At 34.9% G+C, this 16724-nt stretch overlaps 1 protein-coding gene across 1 annotated transcript; it reads left to right on the top strand.

Annotated features, from left to right (window-relative positions):
* Positions 1-10932: 10932 nt before the first annotated feature.
* On the top strand, positions 10933-12275 carry LOC117025610 (protein SET-like). The gene has a single exon (XM_033111498.1). The coding sequence runs from the start codon at positions 10963-10965 to the stop codon at positions 11773-11775; it is 813 nt and encodes a 270-aa protein (XP_032967389.1). The 5' UTR covers positions 10933-10962; the 3' UTR covers positions 11776-12275.
* The last annotated feature ends 4449 nt before the right edge of the window (positions 12276-16724 follow it).

The raw sequence follows: 16724 nt of genomic DNA, 5'->3' as shown, positions 1-16724 counted from the left end.
CTAATAAATTCCTTTCATTCAACAAACACAGAACACCTACTTGGTTCCAGGCATGTCTCCACAATGAACATGACAAAGCCTGTACCTCCCCCTGGCCAAGATTAGACAACCAATATGAACATCAACATAAGACAATCACATGTTTGACCTGTGGTCTCTCACATCATTCACAACTTTCACGCATGCTTCCTTCCCCAGGTATGTACTCCCTCAAAGCAATATTTCAATCACTGGATTTTTACAGTTTTTTAAAGGAATAGTAACTTTTAGAGGTACATGATACTAATGTTTTTTTTACACCTCCTGGAATGTTACAAAATAAAGAAAAACAGTAATTCACCTATAGCTATTAGTATGATTCATAGAGAAGATTACATAAATTCTTCCTTTTCTAGTTATAAAATAATGAAGCTTAGGATGAGTGAGGAGCATTGTCGTTAAGTTTTAGTGGTTTTTGTTTGTTTCCCCATTAATTCCTGTAGTTTTATAACATATGATTTAAAGGTGTTCATCTAGTAGTTTTTGCTCCCCATTAAAAAAATGGTAGGAAAGATTTTTGTGAAAGAGTCGTGTAATTATATAGTTCTCAGCCTCACGAGATCGTCAGAATCATTGGGGAGCAAACAAAACATGATAGAACAAACCTTGTCCAAGTCTCTCATTGGCACTGACAGGTTTTTGTTTTGTTTTGTTTTGTTTTGTTTTGTTTTGTTTTGTTTTGTTTTAAAGCACTCCATGTAATTCTAATGTGCAATCACAATTAAGTTATAACCCACAATTCCAACATATCATTGACTATGCATTTCTGTACTCTCTCTGCCAGAGACTCCTTCCCAACTTTTTATTTACTACCCTGTGCAGATTTTTTGTTTGATACAGTATACATTATTTGATCATTTGAATTTGCCCTTATGCAGGACTTACAGAGACACTTCCCTTTTTGCTGACTGATTTTTCAGTTGTTCCCATTCTCGTGTCCAAACTGCCTAAAAAGTTCTGCCTAGATCATTTCTGACTTTTGCAACAAAGCATTTCATTGCTGCCTTAACTTACAAAATGTTATCCCAGAGCCTATTTGACAAGCATTGCAGGTTTCATTTTGATGATTCCAGCAATCTGACGGAAAGCATTTCCACTGATTCAACACCCTTGCTTGCAAATTTTTCATAGCTCCCAACAAAGGGCAGCACATTTTCTGTCAGGCAGAAAACAACTAGGCATTCTAGTAGTATCAGACTATACAGATGGGTAAAGTATTTTTCTAAAGGAAATATTTTTTTCAGGCACACATACAAAAGCAAATTTACTTATGTACTTTTTATGTGTGGAATGAAGGCAAGGCATTCTCATTTATTTTTAGTAGGTAAATAAAGAAAATCTTTAAATGTCTACTTAAGTTTCATATTATAATCAGGAGAGCAGAGATAAAGGTAAAATGAAAGAGTATAACAGAAAAAGAATAAGAAATGGAAGAATAAAGAAAGACATCAGAAAAGGAAGATACGTAAAGAGATTAAAGGAGGGGGAGATATTTGCATAAGAGGCTTCTAGAGCCACCTCGTGTCATCAGGTGGTGCAGCCTGTGCCCTATCCAGGGCTCCTGGATAGTGGGGACTGGAGATGAACCCCTGCTTTATTCACTTCTCTCCTGCATCTTTGACAGGGTTGCATATTCCAAGGAAAGGAAATGTTTTTTTAAAAATCTTGTACAAAGGTACCCATGGGTTTGCAGAAGTCTAGAGGAAGGCACCAGAGAGAAGAGAAACTAAAGAGCAAAGCATATGCCAGAATGGAAGTAGGGAGAGGGCAAGAAGAACTTAAACAAGAAGGAGAAGTAGGAGAGTGAAAAGAAAACAGAGAAAGACAAGATAATGCCACTGGGTCTTTGCAATCCTTTCTCTTCCACATGGAATGACCTTAGACCCCTCTTTCAACTTGTGAATCCTCTTTCATTAAGTATCAACTTAAACACCACCTCTCACGAGAAGCCATTTGTGAATCTCTGACCCAAGGCAGAACTGGTCACTCCTATGCATACCTACATCTACATATAATACATATACAGATAGTATACTAATTTGTCATATCCTCATATTTTTGTCACATTCCCCCCATATAGTATGAGTTCCTTAATGATAGAAATAAAGCTTTCTTTGTGATCTGAGTGCCTGATATATTTAAATTCATAATGCTTACTTGATGGATTATTGAATATGTGAAAGTTATTTGCACATACTATGGCATAAGCTGTAATGCAGTGTGCATAGAAAAAGGAGCCTGGGTTTTTGACAGGTTTAAATCAATTGACATCCTCAATCCCATAATGTGATCTTGAATATTTCAGTGAACCAATTCATCCTAAGTTTCCTCAACTCTAAAATGGGATAACTACTTACATCATAGGATTATCAAAAATTGTATTAAATATGGTTTGCATAACACTCTCTGCCCACCCCACTCACACCAGTTTTCTACCAAAATTTAATCTTCCATTTGAATTTCGCTGAATATACCAGTGTGCAATCAGTCGCGCACACACACAAAAAGTTGTAACTCTTCAACTCCCCTTCTCTTCCCCATTTTGCATCTCTGTTGATGAGCATGGTCTGTTAATGACACCACATCACACCTCCATATGCATCTCCTCTACTCCATCCACGGAAACACTTCGTTCCTTAGATCACATCACCTTCCATGAAGGGAATGGAGATCATCTCCATCTGTTATTCCTACTTAGCTCTCATCACATTCTCTGATTAGTCATTCTCACCTGGGTTTCTTCTAGGAAATATGAAAGATGTTCACAAGTACACAACCAGGTTGTAATGGAACTACAAACAAAGCATGTGGCGAAAGTAGTAAAGTAATTGATTCATGATTATAACTATTAACAGTACCTCAGGAATGCCAAGGTATCTCAAAAGGCCAAGCAGTGAAAAGATAGTTCATGGATATTGTATAATGCCGGGTCACGAATACTGCTCTTTCTTCCACTAAGGCAAGTCACAAAATAAACGAGGAACATTATTAATAGAGAACCTGTCCTAATACAATGACCAAATCACTTCCAGCTTAAATTTTTCCATGGTTCTTCTCTGTCTACACATTACAGTACACATTCTTTAATAAAGTGCATAAGCTCCCTCTACCCCATAACCTCAACTTCCTCATCTGGCCCCTGCCCATATATTCCCTCTTGACTCTTGTCATATTCTTAATCCAGTTCTACATTACAATCGTACTAAACCACTTGAACTTCTCTGATTTCTTGGTTGTGTCTCCTATTTTTAGAACCACAAGACTAGTTGTAAATGTATTGTTTTTAAAAATGAGGACACTAAAAATTCATATGTTCAAGCCGTTCGTGAAAAAAGAAAATATTCTATTATAATCTATAACAAGATAATAGAGTTTTGAGGAAATTCAGAGGCCTACTGATCACACAATTTACCCTAATCTTAGTTATTTTTACCACAGGTAAAATTATTGTGTATTTCTGCTCCTAATTCCCAAATTTGTCCCTGGATATAGAATTTGTACCTTCTAACTTTAGCACATATTGAACCATCTTGTATGTAAGAACAATGAAATAACTATAAAATAAATATCATAATGTTCAGTATTATATGATACAGTAACTAGTCATAGCTACTGACCAAGAAGTTATATTTTTAAAGAAACCCACGTGATTTTATCTGTATTCTGGATTTCAGAATATTTTAAAAGTACTTAACATACACATATCTTCATAAAATTATTTGTATAAGAAAAGCAAAAATGCAGATAAAAAAAGAAGAGAGATGGAGGAGGAAAAGGAAGAAGAAAAGTTGAATTTATTGATTTTCTAATTGCTACATCTAGATATTTGGTTTTATGAATATTTTATGAAAAATGATAATGATTTTATTTTCAAAACTAGTATAATGGAAAAAAATAATGCTATTTATGTTACTTCTAAGAATTAATAAATGAAAGAAATGGAAGCTTCTGCTAAGCTCTTCAATGAGTCTGCATATACAATGTTTTGAGCATAGGGGTTATAAAGAGATAAATGTATTGCTCTTCAAATACTGAGAAAAAGTTGGGGTTACTTGGGGCAATGCAGGAAAAGGGAATAAGGAAAGAAAATAAAAACATGATAAGAGAGAAAACAGTTAGCAAACCCGTCTGAAGCAGAAATATTTTATGGGATGTGATGGCCAGGGAAATATCCCATTTGTAAAATGGCTAAAGAACTTCTAAGACAGAAATATCCAATTTTAAAGTTACATTGTGAGAACGTTATACCTCCAAACACACGCAGTCACATACCTTTCTCTTAAACTCAAGTAGACAGAAGGCTTCCGTGAGAGTTTTGTTTGTTCATTCACTTGATATAAATCACAGAACAGAAACGATTTCCAGCTCTGAGCCAACTGAGAGAGTAACCAGAGTACCCTGTCAGGGGAAGTGAGATAATGTATAACCTGAACCAAATCAGCAGAACCAGAGGCTCAGAGCTAGAAGTTATTGAAAATTCCAAGTCCTGTGGGAGGTAATTCATACAAGTACCAAAGAGGGCTACAGACACTCAATGGATCTGAAATGGAGGGTTGAGCTAAGCCTATCTACTCCTGAAGTGGCAGTAAGATCCAAGGTGATAATCAGGCTCCATTAGTTTTCCAAAACTTTCTCACATCACCAAATATACTAATGGGCCTAGGTATGTATTTGCTACATATCAAAAACGATACACCATTTGATGTTTTTCTAAAGGAGTCACAGTGAGAATAGAATTTGACAGTTTATGGGCAAAATTCCATGGATTTGATGGTGATTATCAACCCACTCAGAGCAGAATTATATAAAGTGTTCTGCCATAAAATTCTATAATTATCAAGTGATTAGTATTATAATTCTATAAATTTATGCCCACTTTTAATAGAGTAAAAGAAATATGGCAACATTCATATTTCATTCATAAGGATATTGAAAAGAAATACCAAGTGTTAACAAAATTTTCTCTAAATAGTAAAGCTATGAGAAATATTGTATTACATCCATTATTACCATCCAAATGGAATTTTTTCAAAGTTTTATTTTGTACAAGAAAAAAAATCATAATTTTAATTGCTTATAAACACCTTAATTAGTTGGAGATAAAATGCATACCTCCAATAAATAGTCCCATGACTATTCTAATTTCTAAGGCTATGCTACTGTGAGATTTCCAAGTAAGAATCTGTATACGTCAGTCCTCTTATTAGTTTTACATAGTATTACAACTAGAAAGAAGATGAAGAGACTTTGAAAAGATAACCTATTGATAATACAGTTTAACTTTCAAACTAAAGCTACTTTAGTTTTCCACCGAAAATGTCATTGCTCATTAACTGAATCAATTGAAATGAGACATTCCTTACCTTAGGTGATTCATACTTTTAAATGCTTGAGATATGGCAGGTTACTGCCATATTTCTTCCACTTCAGTGTCAGCAACAGTCCCCATTTATTTGTAATTGTGTTGTTAAAGATGGAAATAAGTGAAAATAGTAGAAAACTACAGTTACTCTGCTGGACAGTCTGTACTTTAAAACTTTAGGACTGTCCGATACAGTCCAAATTATTTTGTTGAGCAGAAACAGAAAAAAAAGTGTTAAGCTGTCAAGAGTAGAAAAAATGGAGGTGCCATTTCTCAGTAATATAGGAGACTGGAACACATTTTCTCTCAGGAAATGTCTGTGTGTCTATATGTGCGTAAAATTGAAAGAGAGACAGAAAAAGAGATCAAAATTACAGGATTTATTTTTTTAAGAAGCCACTCTGCTTCAAAACTTTAATATCTATTTTTTCTTTCTCAGGTATAAAATACTCTCATAAGTCTTTAGAATTTCACCCACCTTTCCTTCAATTTGAACACCAACCCTTGCTTTAGTAATTGAAAAATTCTTAGTCATTCTAGAAGACTCAGCCAAATTTTACCTTTTCTGTAGAATCTACACAAACTACTTTAGGCAGACTTTCATGCTCATACTTCTATTCAACCAGATTACACCTACAAAACAATTATCTTTTATTAAAATAGGCTGTGCATTTCTTGAGGATTGACACAGTATTGTTTTATCTGTATTCCAAAGACCAAGCAAAATAAGTATTCTTGAAATACAGAGCCTAAGAGTATGGCTGTCTGATTCTAAGACTCCAATACTTAACTAATTTGGGGAACATTAGCAAAAAAGTGAGACTTTCTAAGCCTCCAATTCTTTATCCTAAAAATTGGAATGATGATAAGTACTATTTCATAGAATTTTTGTTGAGTATTAACTCAGATAATATTTCTACAACATTTGGGACAGGGCCTGGCACATAATAAGCATTCAGTAAATACTAGCTCTTGTTTTAATAACCAGTAATAGCTTTGCTTTTATGTGTATCATGAAGTAAATTTCATCAATGCCAGAGAGAGAGAAAGAGAGAGAGAGAAACAAATTGACTAAACAGAAATAAAATAATGCAATTTACTTAAAAATAAAAGGGAAAGTTTAATACATATTTTATATTAGCATTATTATTTATCTTAATCATTCCATACCACCGGATTAAAAAGGAAATTTTAATTTAAAAAACCATTTATTTTATGAACTATATTATTTATTTTTTGTGATTTTATGAAGTTTAAAAAACTAATTAAAAATAAAATCATATCCCTTATCACATTTCTGATGAGAAAACATAGACATAACATTTTCTTAAGATTTCCTTCCTCATTATCAATCATTTTCCCTTAGATTCCCGTTAGGTATAAGAAGATTCTTATCTGAACTATAAAAGTTTAGATTCCTAGTAAATTCCTCCAAAAAGTGATTAAAGTCACTGTCGCAGATGACTGGATTTGTAGGTCCCTAATTTGACTTTTAAGTTACCAGGGGATCATTAAAGGCTACACATGCCATTCTTTTAAACGTGGTCAATCTAGCTGAAATCTAAGTCATTAAAGAGTAAGCCCAACTGGGACAAATTTAGGCTGTGTTTACATCCAGAAAATAGTTTCCAAACATTTTGATACAATTGTTTCTTAAGGCTAAAAAATAAAAGTGCTGAAGTATTAAAGACAATTTATGATCTTAAAATATGTTGCATGTAGGAAATTTGAAAGTGGATCACATAAATACTAATCATTAAAAGGCTGAAAAACAAAGCCTTTGAGACCAGGATAATACTCATATATCCTTTTTCTAAATCCTGTAGATGTTATCCACCTGTCCAAAATTCTATTTTTAGTGATTTTAAGAAAACGCTTGAGTGAGTTGGGCCATTTAGGATTATTTTTTCCACCTCTAACCTATCATTAAATTAAGGAAAGAAATGTAAAACTTATTTTTATCTGTTATCTACTATGTATCACACACACACACACACACACACACACACACACACACACAGCAGTGAGGATGTATCTCAACCAACCACAGTGTTTCCAGAATTTCAGGAATATTAGAGATAAATGAAATCAGAGTAAGGGATTGATAGATGAATAAATCAACCCAAGATTCAACACAGACAAAGGAGGAGACTGCTCGAAAATAATGGTTGGATTTCTGTAATCCAGCACCTAGGAAGTCCCAGAATCAGAGACACAGAAGCTTGGAATAATAGTGCATAATTGAGTAAGTTAGACGCAAATTAAAAACAAATTATTTAAGAATGACTTCACCAAAAGGGCAGAGTAGTAAACTCCAGCCCTCTCCTCCACAAAGATCACCAATTACACAGCTATCCATAAACAAAACAGCTCTTCCAGAGAAACTTCAACAGAATGGAATTTGAGAATACCCACATGAAAAGGGAAGGAAGAAGAGCTTCATTTTACTTACATCAACCCATCCACTACACCAGCTTTGCTTCTTGCCAAGAGGGAACTAACTCCCTGCTAGGAAGACTAGGGAGATAATAAAAGGATCGGGGACTGGGGTCAAGGGAATGGATGAATACGTGGAGCCTACAGGATTTTAGTGCAGTGAAAATATTCTGTCTGATAGCATAATGATGGATGCATGTCATTAAACACAATGATGCTAATTTTTCCAGGCAATGATCTATGAGAACGTTGATGGTGTATGGCCAACTAGACAAGTTCACTCAAACCTTGGTACCCAGAGTCTCTGTTGGGACTTGGGTACATAGACATGACTGACCAACGACATGACTGACCTTTAGTTTCCAGCCCCTCTGGAGGTTAAGCTGATACTGTGTGACCCAAAGCCCATATTATACATCACCACATTGGTAGATTATGCAGTGTGTTCGAAGGCCCCCAGGTAAACAAAGACACTCTTATCAGGAGGTCAATCCAAGGGCTGAGAGATCACCTCCTAGGAGCCAAGAACAAAGGCCAAATCTCTCTGTGGGTTAGGTTGATTCTTTACTACACAGCACTTTTCAAATGATAGAGTATAAAACAACTACTAATGGTATTGACTGACAACTCCTCAAAAGATCACCACAAAACAAAAAACAGCTATATTTTTTTAGACCTACTATAATATGGGAGAACGTTGCCATCAAAAATGTCATAGCAGTGTCCCAAAAAAAGGACAGGGGAAAATAATATTATAGAGAGTTTTGGGGTCTGAGACAAAGTCGTTGAAGGCTGGTCTTTCAAGGCAGGAAAATAACAGGACTAAGAAAAGCTGAAATAGGACCATTTGTGAGCAAAGTTCATAATATAGTAGTTTAGGATTGATGCACACATGAGGAGCACATTATGCTCTTTCTTCATATGAAGATGAAACACCTCTTCATAAGTGAACAGTTTTTGATACATTTGCTATTTGCCCAAGTGAGCAATCTCTTCCCAGGCAAGAATTTCCTGAAATAAATATTTAGTCATGTTGACACAAGTAATCTCAGTTGTCACTTCCAACTGTTTAGTAATATAGATGAAAGTGGTGTCAATTCTCAATGTTAAGTACAGCATTCCCGAGCTCATTTGGAAGTTTTACAAAAACATAAAACTAGTACAACAAAAGACCATCTAAGGCTGCAGGATTCTATGAAGTGTTTGAGTCCTCAGAGCCAGTTGAGGTTGTTTTCCTAAAAAGTTTAGTTTATCTATTGAATAGACAATTAAGAATATAAATCCTTCCACAACTCAGTCTATCTTTAATACGGAAATAATACCCCCATTGAGGTATTGAGCAAGATCAAACAGCTACCAAATGACAAGGATGGGAAGTAAACCCAGTCTGTTGGAATCCCAATGCTTCCGCCATACCATCTTGCCTTACATATTCCCATTTTTATGCTGAAATAACTGAAATATTAAGTCAAATAATGTATGCAAAAAACGCTTTCTAGAACTTGATGCATAATAGATAACAAAATATTAATATCCTTCCTTAGCTTGTGAAGATTATTGCTCTCCACTTAAGTTCAAAGATAAAGCGAAAAGGGCCCAAATAATAGTAGATATTTAAGTCACACATTTTAAAACACTTTCTGAACTCGTGTGACGCAGTTACTTCACTATTCCTTGTAAACGAAATAATATGCATCTATTTGTCTGGACTGAGGAAGAGGGAATAAGGAGGTGGGAGTGGCAGGTGAGGGGCAAGTGTATAAGTGGTCGTTGGAAGGTAGGGCTGGAAAGGAAAGAATTTAAGAACTTCTCTACACATCTTTAAACTTTAAATACTTTGATAAACTATGAATAGAGTTTTTATATCTGAAAGATTTGATTCTTGTTCCCTTACCACCCACAATCCCAAAAGGATTCTCTATTGCCTACAAATGAGTTAAGTGTTCTCTTTCAATTAGTTTGTAAATCAAATTCAAGGCTCCATTTAAAAATTACAGTGAGAGCATTTTGTCCTTAGACCTTTTATCCTGGGTGACAGTGAGAGAGCACAGAAGGAGGACATAAAGTGAAACTGAAAACAAGCAGGATAGCTAATATTGAATGGATGGATACTGGCATTTTCATTTATTTCAATGGTAACAGCCCAATGTCTTTGTAATTTCATGTCTTACATAGTAAAAGTTTGGAAAGGTTGTTGTAAATAGAGTTAGTCAGATTGTCCATTAAACATGCATTTCTCTAAACAAACTTTTCTAAGCTCTGCTACTTAATTCAGAGCTTTCTGCAACAATAGCTCACAGTTTTGCCAACTCACTGCCAAGATTTAGGAAGTTGAAGCATTTTCTTTTCCTGAAGAATATTAAAAGCATAATCCACAATAAACTTGTTCTGGCCCTCACATATCTCCAATTCTTTCAAATATTGATTGGTCTTTTGAAATGTCCATCACATATATGGAAGTGTCAAGTTCAGGCTGACACTTGATGGGGGAATAATTAAAAATGCAGATGAAGTCAGTTAAGACTGCAGTCAACTGCATTCAGTAAAAACCTTACCACAGTGTGGTTCATATGTATCAAAAGGTCCACTGGTGAGCAATCCAGAACCCACAGGACTGACAGAAGAGTTATCCAAGACCCAGTTTCCTATTATCTTACTGCTGTGCCATCTTTAGGGTGTGGCTTTCATTCTCATGATTGTAAGATGGCTCCTCTTGAAACAATGGATCTAGAAACAGACCAAACTCAGCTGGCGTGTTCACTGAAGTCCCTTCCAACAATTTTTCCTTGCACTCATAGTCCCCAAACTTTGTGTCAAACCGCCTCAAGGTGTCAGAGCAAATTCATGAGGGTGTTAAATTTTTGAGGAAAGTAATATGTATCAGACAGTGAGTGAACTACTAACTTGAACAAATTCAGTTTCAACATTTGATCTTGCTATATTGAGATGACATACCTTTGAAAAGCTGGGATTTTGATAATGCAATTGTAAAAAAAAAAAAAAAAAAAAAAAACAAGCAAGGACCATTTGAAAATCAATGTGGAACAGAGAAGAATGGGTGAGTTTTCAGCTTTTTCCTGACGTTCATCCTCCTTTGGGTCTCGTTCTCTGGCTTTCCTCACAGTATGGCCCCCAAACGCCAGTCTTCACTCCCACCTCAAACGAAGAAACCAAGACTGCCTCCTGCCCCCAAGCCAGAGAAGACATCGACCTCTCTGGACTTGCCGAAGGGAGAAAAAGAACAGCAAGAAGCAATTGAACATATTGATGAAGTACAAAATGAAATAGACAGACTTAATGAACAAGCCAGTGAGGAGATTTTGAAAGTAGAACAGAAATATAACAAACTCCGCCAACCATTTTTTCAGAAGAGGTCCGAATTGATCGCCAAAATCCCAAATTTTTGGGTAACAACATTTGTCAACCATCCACAAGTGTCTGCACTGCTTGGGGAAGAAGATGAAGAAGCGCTGCATTATTTGACAAGAGTTGAAGTGACAGAATTTGAAGATATAAAATCAGGTTACAGAATAGATTTTTATTTTGATGAAAATCCTTACTTCGAAAATAAAGTTCTCTCCAAAGAATTTCATCTGAATGAGAGTGGTGATCCATCTTCAAAGTCCACTGAAATCAAATGGAAATCTGGAAAGGATTTGACGAAACGTTCAAGTCAAACACAGAATAAAGCCGGCAGGAAGAGACAGCATGAGGAACCAGAGAGCTTCTTTACCTGGTTTACCGACCATTCTGATGCAGGTGCAGACGAGTTAGGAGAAGTCATCAAAGATGATCTTTGGCCAAATCCGCTACAATACTACTTGGTTCCTGACATGGATGATGAAGAAGGGGAAGGAGAAGAAGATGATGATGATGATGAAGAAGAAGAAGGGTTGGAAGATTTTGATGAAGAAGGGGATGAGGATGAAGGAAGATGAAGGAGAAGATGACTAATGGAACATTGATGGATTCCAACCTTTTTTAATTTTCTCCAGTCCCTGGGAGCAAGTTGCAGTCTTTTTTTTTTTTCCCTCTTGTGCTCAGTCGCCCTGTTTTTGAGGTCTCTTTTCTCTCCTTTACACCATGGTTCTCACCTTATTTTGGGGAAATAATTTCAGCAGAATACATTGGGAAAAGAATCTCTGCCCCTTTCTGTTCCAAATTCATTTTTATCCCTTCCTGTCGCAACAAAATCTTTATGGAATCAACACCACCGTGCTCTGTGGGAAAAAAGAAAAACCTTCTGCTCCCTTAGCTCTGCTGGAAGCTGGAGGGTGCTAGGTCCCTGTGTAGTAGTGCATAGAATTCTAGCTTTTTTCCTCCTTTCTCTGTATATTGGGCTCAGAGATTACACTGTGTCTCTATGTGAATATGGACAGTTAGCATTTACCAACATGTACCTGTCTACTTTCTCTTGTTTAAAAAAAGAAAAAAAAAAAAAAAAAAAATGGGGTTATAGAAGGTCAGCAAAGGATGGGTTTGAAATGTTTGGGTGGGTTAAGTGGGCATTTTGACAACATGGCTTCTCCTTTGGCATGTTTAATTGTGATGTTTAACGGACATCCTTGCAGTTTAAGATGACACTTTTAAAATAAAATTTTCTCCTAATGATGACTTGAGCCCTGCCACTCGATGGGAGAATCAGCAGAAGCTGTAGGATCTTATTCGGAATTGACATCCTCTATTGTAATTTTGTTCCTCTTTATTTTTAAATTTTCTTTTTGTTTCACTGGAAAGGAAAGATGATGCTCAGTTTTAAACGTTAAAAGTGTACAAGTTGCTTTGTTACAATAAAACTAAATGTGTACACACAAAAAAAAAAAAGAATGGGTAATGGGGTCAAATCTGATTCTAAGATTTGAAAAGTTGTGCAGCATTCAAGATACAAACCTCCCATTAACATGTAATTTTAGTTGGTCAAAATGAAATAAAAATAGTTTTTCTATTAATTAATACTAAGCAGGCAATAAGCAGTTTCTACTCCACAGACAGATCAAGAATTTTAATGCTATTCCTACTTCTTTTTCATACATTTTGTTTTCAAGTCCAAGCAAAGCACAATTTAATAATTGGAAAAATATATGATAAATTACCAGTGAATGCTCATGCTTACTAATTACATATTTGGATAGTATCATTGTGGATTTTGTAACTTCACATCATTTTATTAGTTCAGATATTATAAATTTTAAGTTATATTAAGTATGTTAATTGTCACTGTCAGTTAGAAAGGATCTTATCAATTGGGGTTAAATTAGGTATCTTATGGAGTTTCACTAACATTTACCAAAATTATATTACAATAATTAAGAGATTTAATTCAGCTTTCAGAGAAAGTAATTTAGAAATTAGAAATTTAAGATTCAATATCTAGTAATGAAAAAAGTTTAAGCATTTACTAAATATATGTTGTATGATGACAATTGCAATGCAAGTACATAAAAGAGAGTAAACAGTACTTATGGAACTAAAATATCCATCTTAAATTTTACTTCAACAAGTTGATATTCATTTAGATTATAGAACATTGGGGTAATGTTTTCTTGCAATCACATCCAGAATCACTTAACGGTACAATACACAGTGGCTTCATCAGCCAGAACATTAGAAACACAAAATATAAAGAATAACTGATATAGTTTTTTAAAAGACACAATACCTTTGGTAAATTCAAGAGAAATTTTATTTCAAGCCCAAACTGTCCCCTAAGTCCATAGAAACTGATTGAAACGCAGTACATGTAATGATATGAATTGAAGCAATCCCTATACACATCTCCCCAAAAACGCCACAAAACATAAACTCAGATTAGAAGACCTACATCTGTAAGCCTCCTATTGTCCATATTTTTTGATGTTTGCTATAAGGTGGATTATATTAATCTAAATCCTCTTAATACTCAGCACCAGCATTAAGCCAATGTTATTGTGGCTTAAGGCCAAAAATAAATATTATGAGCTGCTTTGACATCTGAACATGGGAGGGCCTCAGATGGCCTAATAAGAGTTCCCTTCCCAACTCTGCTGTCAGGGATCAGGCCCCTAGCCAAATAACCCCATCATGGGAACCAGGCACGGTGCCTGCTTCTCCTTGAGTCTGGGCTTCTGTTCACTGCCTGCCTGCAGAATTATTCAAACAAGCCAATCACATCATCCCCCAAGAGCCCTGGGTCATCCCTTCCTCTTCTTACTACAAAGCCTGCCTCCCATAACCCCCTGCTTGGTCGTCTGTACCCACGATTAAACATCCTGTGGCACATAATATGCACTATCCTGCTCCCTCAGGCCACCAGTACATGTGGCTAATAAACCGCTATCATCTGTCCAATGTCAGGTGTCATGTGTTTCACCTTCCCCATAAGCCCAGGGCAAGAATTCCCTTGCTAATATCATGAAGAGGAGGTGATCAAAACCATCCTAAAAACATGGAACACAAAATATCATAACTCAGATACATAAATTAAAATAATTATTTTTACTAATAAAATGGTAATCATCATTTATACAGCACTTTCTAGGTGTCAGGTAACATAGTGAGTGTTCTACATACAGGTTAGCATTCAACTTTTTCAACAGTCTATGAGATAGTCACATTTTATAGATAAAGAAAATGATGTTTACAGGCATTATGTAATTTAATCAAGGCTATACAACTAGCTAAGCAATCAACTAAGATTTAAATGTAAGCAGTCTGACACCTTTACTCTAAAAGATAAAATCTTTTCATTCATATAGCCCTAGTCCATATATTTCAGATCTATTAAGAAGCCATCTCCTGTCTTTCAGGGCAAAGTTTATCAAACATCCACAATATAACATAATAAATTACTTTGAAAGAAAATAATACTTATTAAATCCTATTGTTGACAAACAATTTCATCACCATGAGATTTAAATACAAGCACATAAATTCAAATATGAACTGCTAATCAAGTACAAATTTTAAAGTTAATATTAAAATTAAACTGAAAAACAATAAATTTGATATACTGAACTTTTTCTGAAGCTAAATTGACATTGATGGGTTTAGTTAAAGATAGATGTTATTAAACTATTAAACAGACTTTGATTTCGAGCCAATGGGACTTCATTCAACATTATTGCCATCATGGCTTTTTTTAACAGTGAACTTGAACTACTGCATTATTTTGATGGGCTAACTACATAATAACAGATACCAAATATTTAACATTAAAAATAATCATTTAAAATAATTTATAATGTATTTACTTAAATATTTACTAATAATCAATTGATTCAAGTCACTATCTACAGACAGAATCTTTGAGCAACATCTAATCATGATATAAACATGGTAAACACAGACACACATACATGCACACACGCAGACACATATGATATTGTTGGTTCTTTTGAGTTTGAAATGTCGTGTATCACATGATAAAGTGACTCTCCCAAAAGTTGTTTCTATTTGAACTACTGTGAAATGTGTAAATCAAACTAAGATGAAAATTGATCTTCTCTTTAAAAAACATAATTTACATATTAATTTATTTCACTATTTTTTCCTCAGTACTATACTATAATTAAAGTAGCACATTTCTGCATGTACTTTCCTGTCAATTTAAAGCCAAAGTTTATCAAACAACTTAAAATATTCTTGTGTTAAAATGCCATGTGACTTGATTTCTTACTGCAAAAAAATATTTTTTTCTTAACTGTTAAAAGAATTCAACATGAGTACAAGTGTGAAATGGGATAACTTCTGTTATTTTGATTCCTCAGATATCTAGCCGTAAGACAAATATAGGCAGAAATGCAGAAAGAAAAATGAACAATAATTATAAAAGCTTGGAAAATATTCTAATTCATCATAGTCACTTTTCAATTTGTCCAAGACCTAAAATCTTTCTGTAAAAGTATATGCACAATTTTTGCTACAATTTATGAGTTAAACTAATATTAAATATAAAATATTAATAACATCCTAAAAGGTTTAAATAGCTTTTTAAGAGTCTTTCTTTGGTTATGTGGATGAATAAAACTAAAATGTGATTCTTCTGGAATTGCTTCATTTTCCAAGGAAAAACACTAGAGATTTTATAGTACTTCATTTCTACTAAGTTAAATTTAATATTTAGATCCAGGGATAAAGTGCGGAGAGAACAAAACATTTCCCCGAGTGAGTTGAAAATAAGAGCTTGAGTGGTTATTGCATGACATTAAAAAAAGGGGGGATATGTTATATTTGGGAATATCAGGATTCAAATAAATAATACTTGCTTGTTCCCCTCCTACCTTTGAAAACAACTGAGAGGTAGACCTAAGTTTCATACCAAATATCACTTTTAGTTCTAATGAAACAAATTGGAGAATATGATTTTGGAACTCCAGTTTTGCCCTGCATCTTAATACTTTGCCCTGAATAGACGTATCTTCAGTCAAGGCAGTGTGGGGCTGTTTTGGGCTTCTGCCCAAAGGCAGGCAGAAAGAAACCCAAATTCAAGCACCCCGAGGCAGTATAACTGAAGTACACAAGAGGCAGAGTGAGAAAGAGAACAAAGTTGTACAGTTCCTTTTCCCAAACTCACCAGGTTGAATCACTGTTTCTCAGAGAAATGAAGTATGGAGAAAGAAACTGGACTGTTACCCTGCGTGAAGTCCCTCCACATGGAAACAAAAGGCCAGGGATACAGAGGTTCCCCCCTAACAGAGATGTGTGCTTCATAATTCCTACGTGAATACTGGGGAGCTTCCTAGAAACATCAACTTCTACTAGATTAAAATGGTTTTAATTTTCTTTTAGTCAGAATTTAGTAAACCATTTCTATAAAGGAAGGAAATGTTTGTATACTTGTGTATATGTTTTTGTTCTCCGAAGGAATGATCGACAGAAAGGAAAGTCAGTAACTTTCACTGAAAATCCA

This window comes from Rhinolophus ferrumequinum, chromosome 8, assembly GCF_004115265.2.
Source record: "Rhinolophus ferrumequinum isolate MPI-CBG mRhiFer1 chromosome 8, mRhiFer1_v1.p, whole genome shotgun sequence".
NCBI classification, from domain to species: domain Eukaryota; kingdom Metazoa; phylum Chordata; class Mammalia; order Chiroptera; family Rhinolophidae; genus Rhinolophus; species Rhinolophus ferrumequinum.
This window is presented reverse-complemented; position numbering and strand designations above follow the sequence as displayed.

Excerpts from the sequence above, each read along its gene's own strand:
- LOC117025610 (XM_033111498.1), top strand. The coding sequence starts at position 10,963 with ATGGCCCCCAAACGCCAGTCTTCACTCCCACCTCAAACGAAGAAACCA.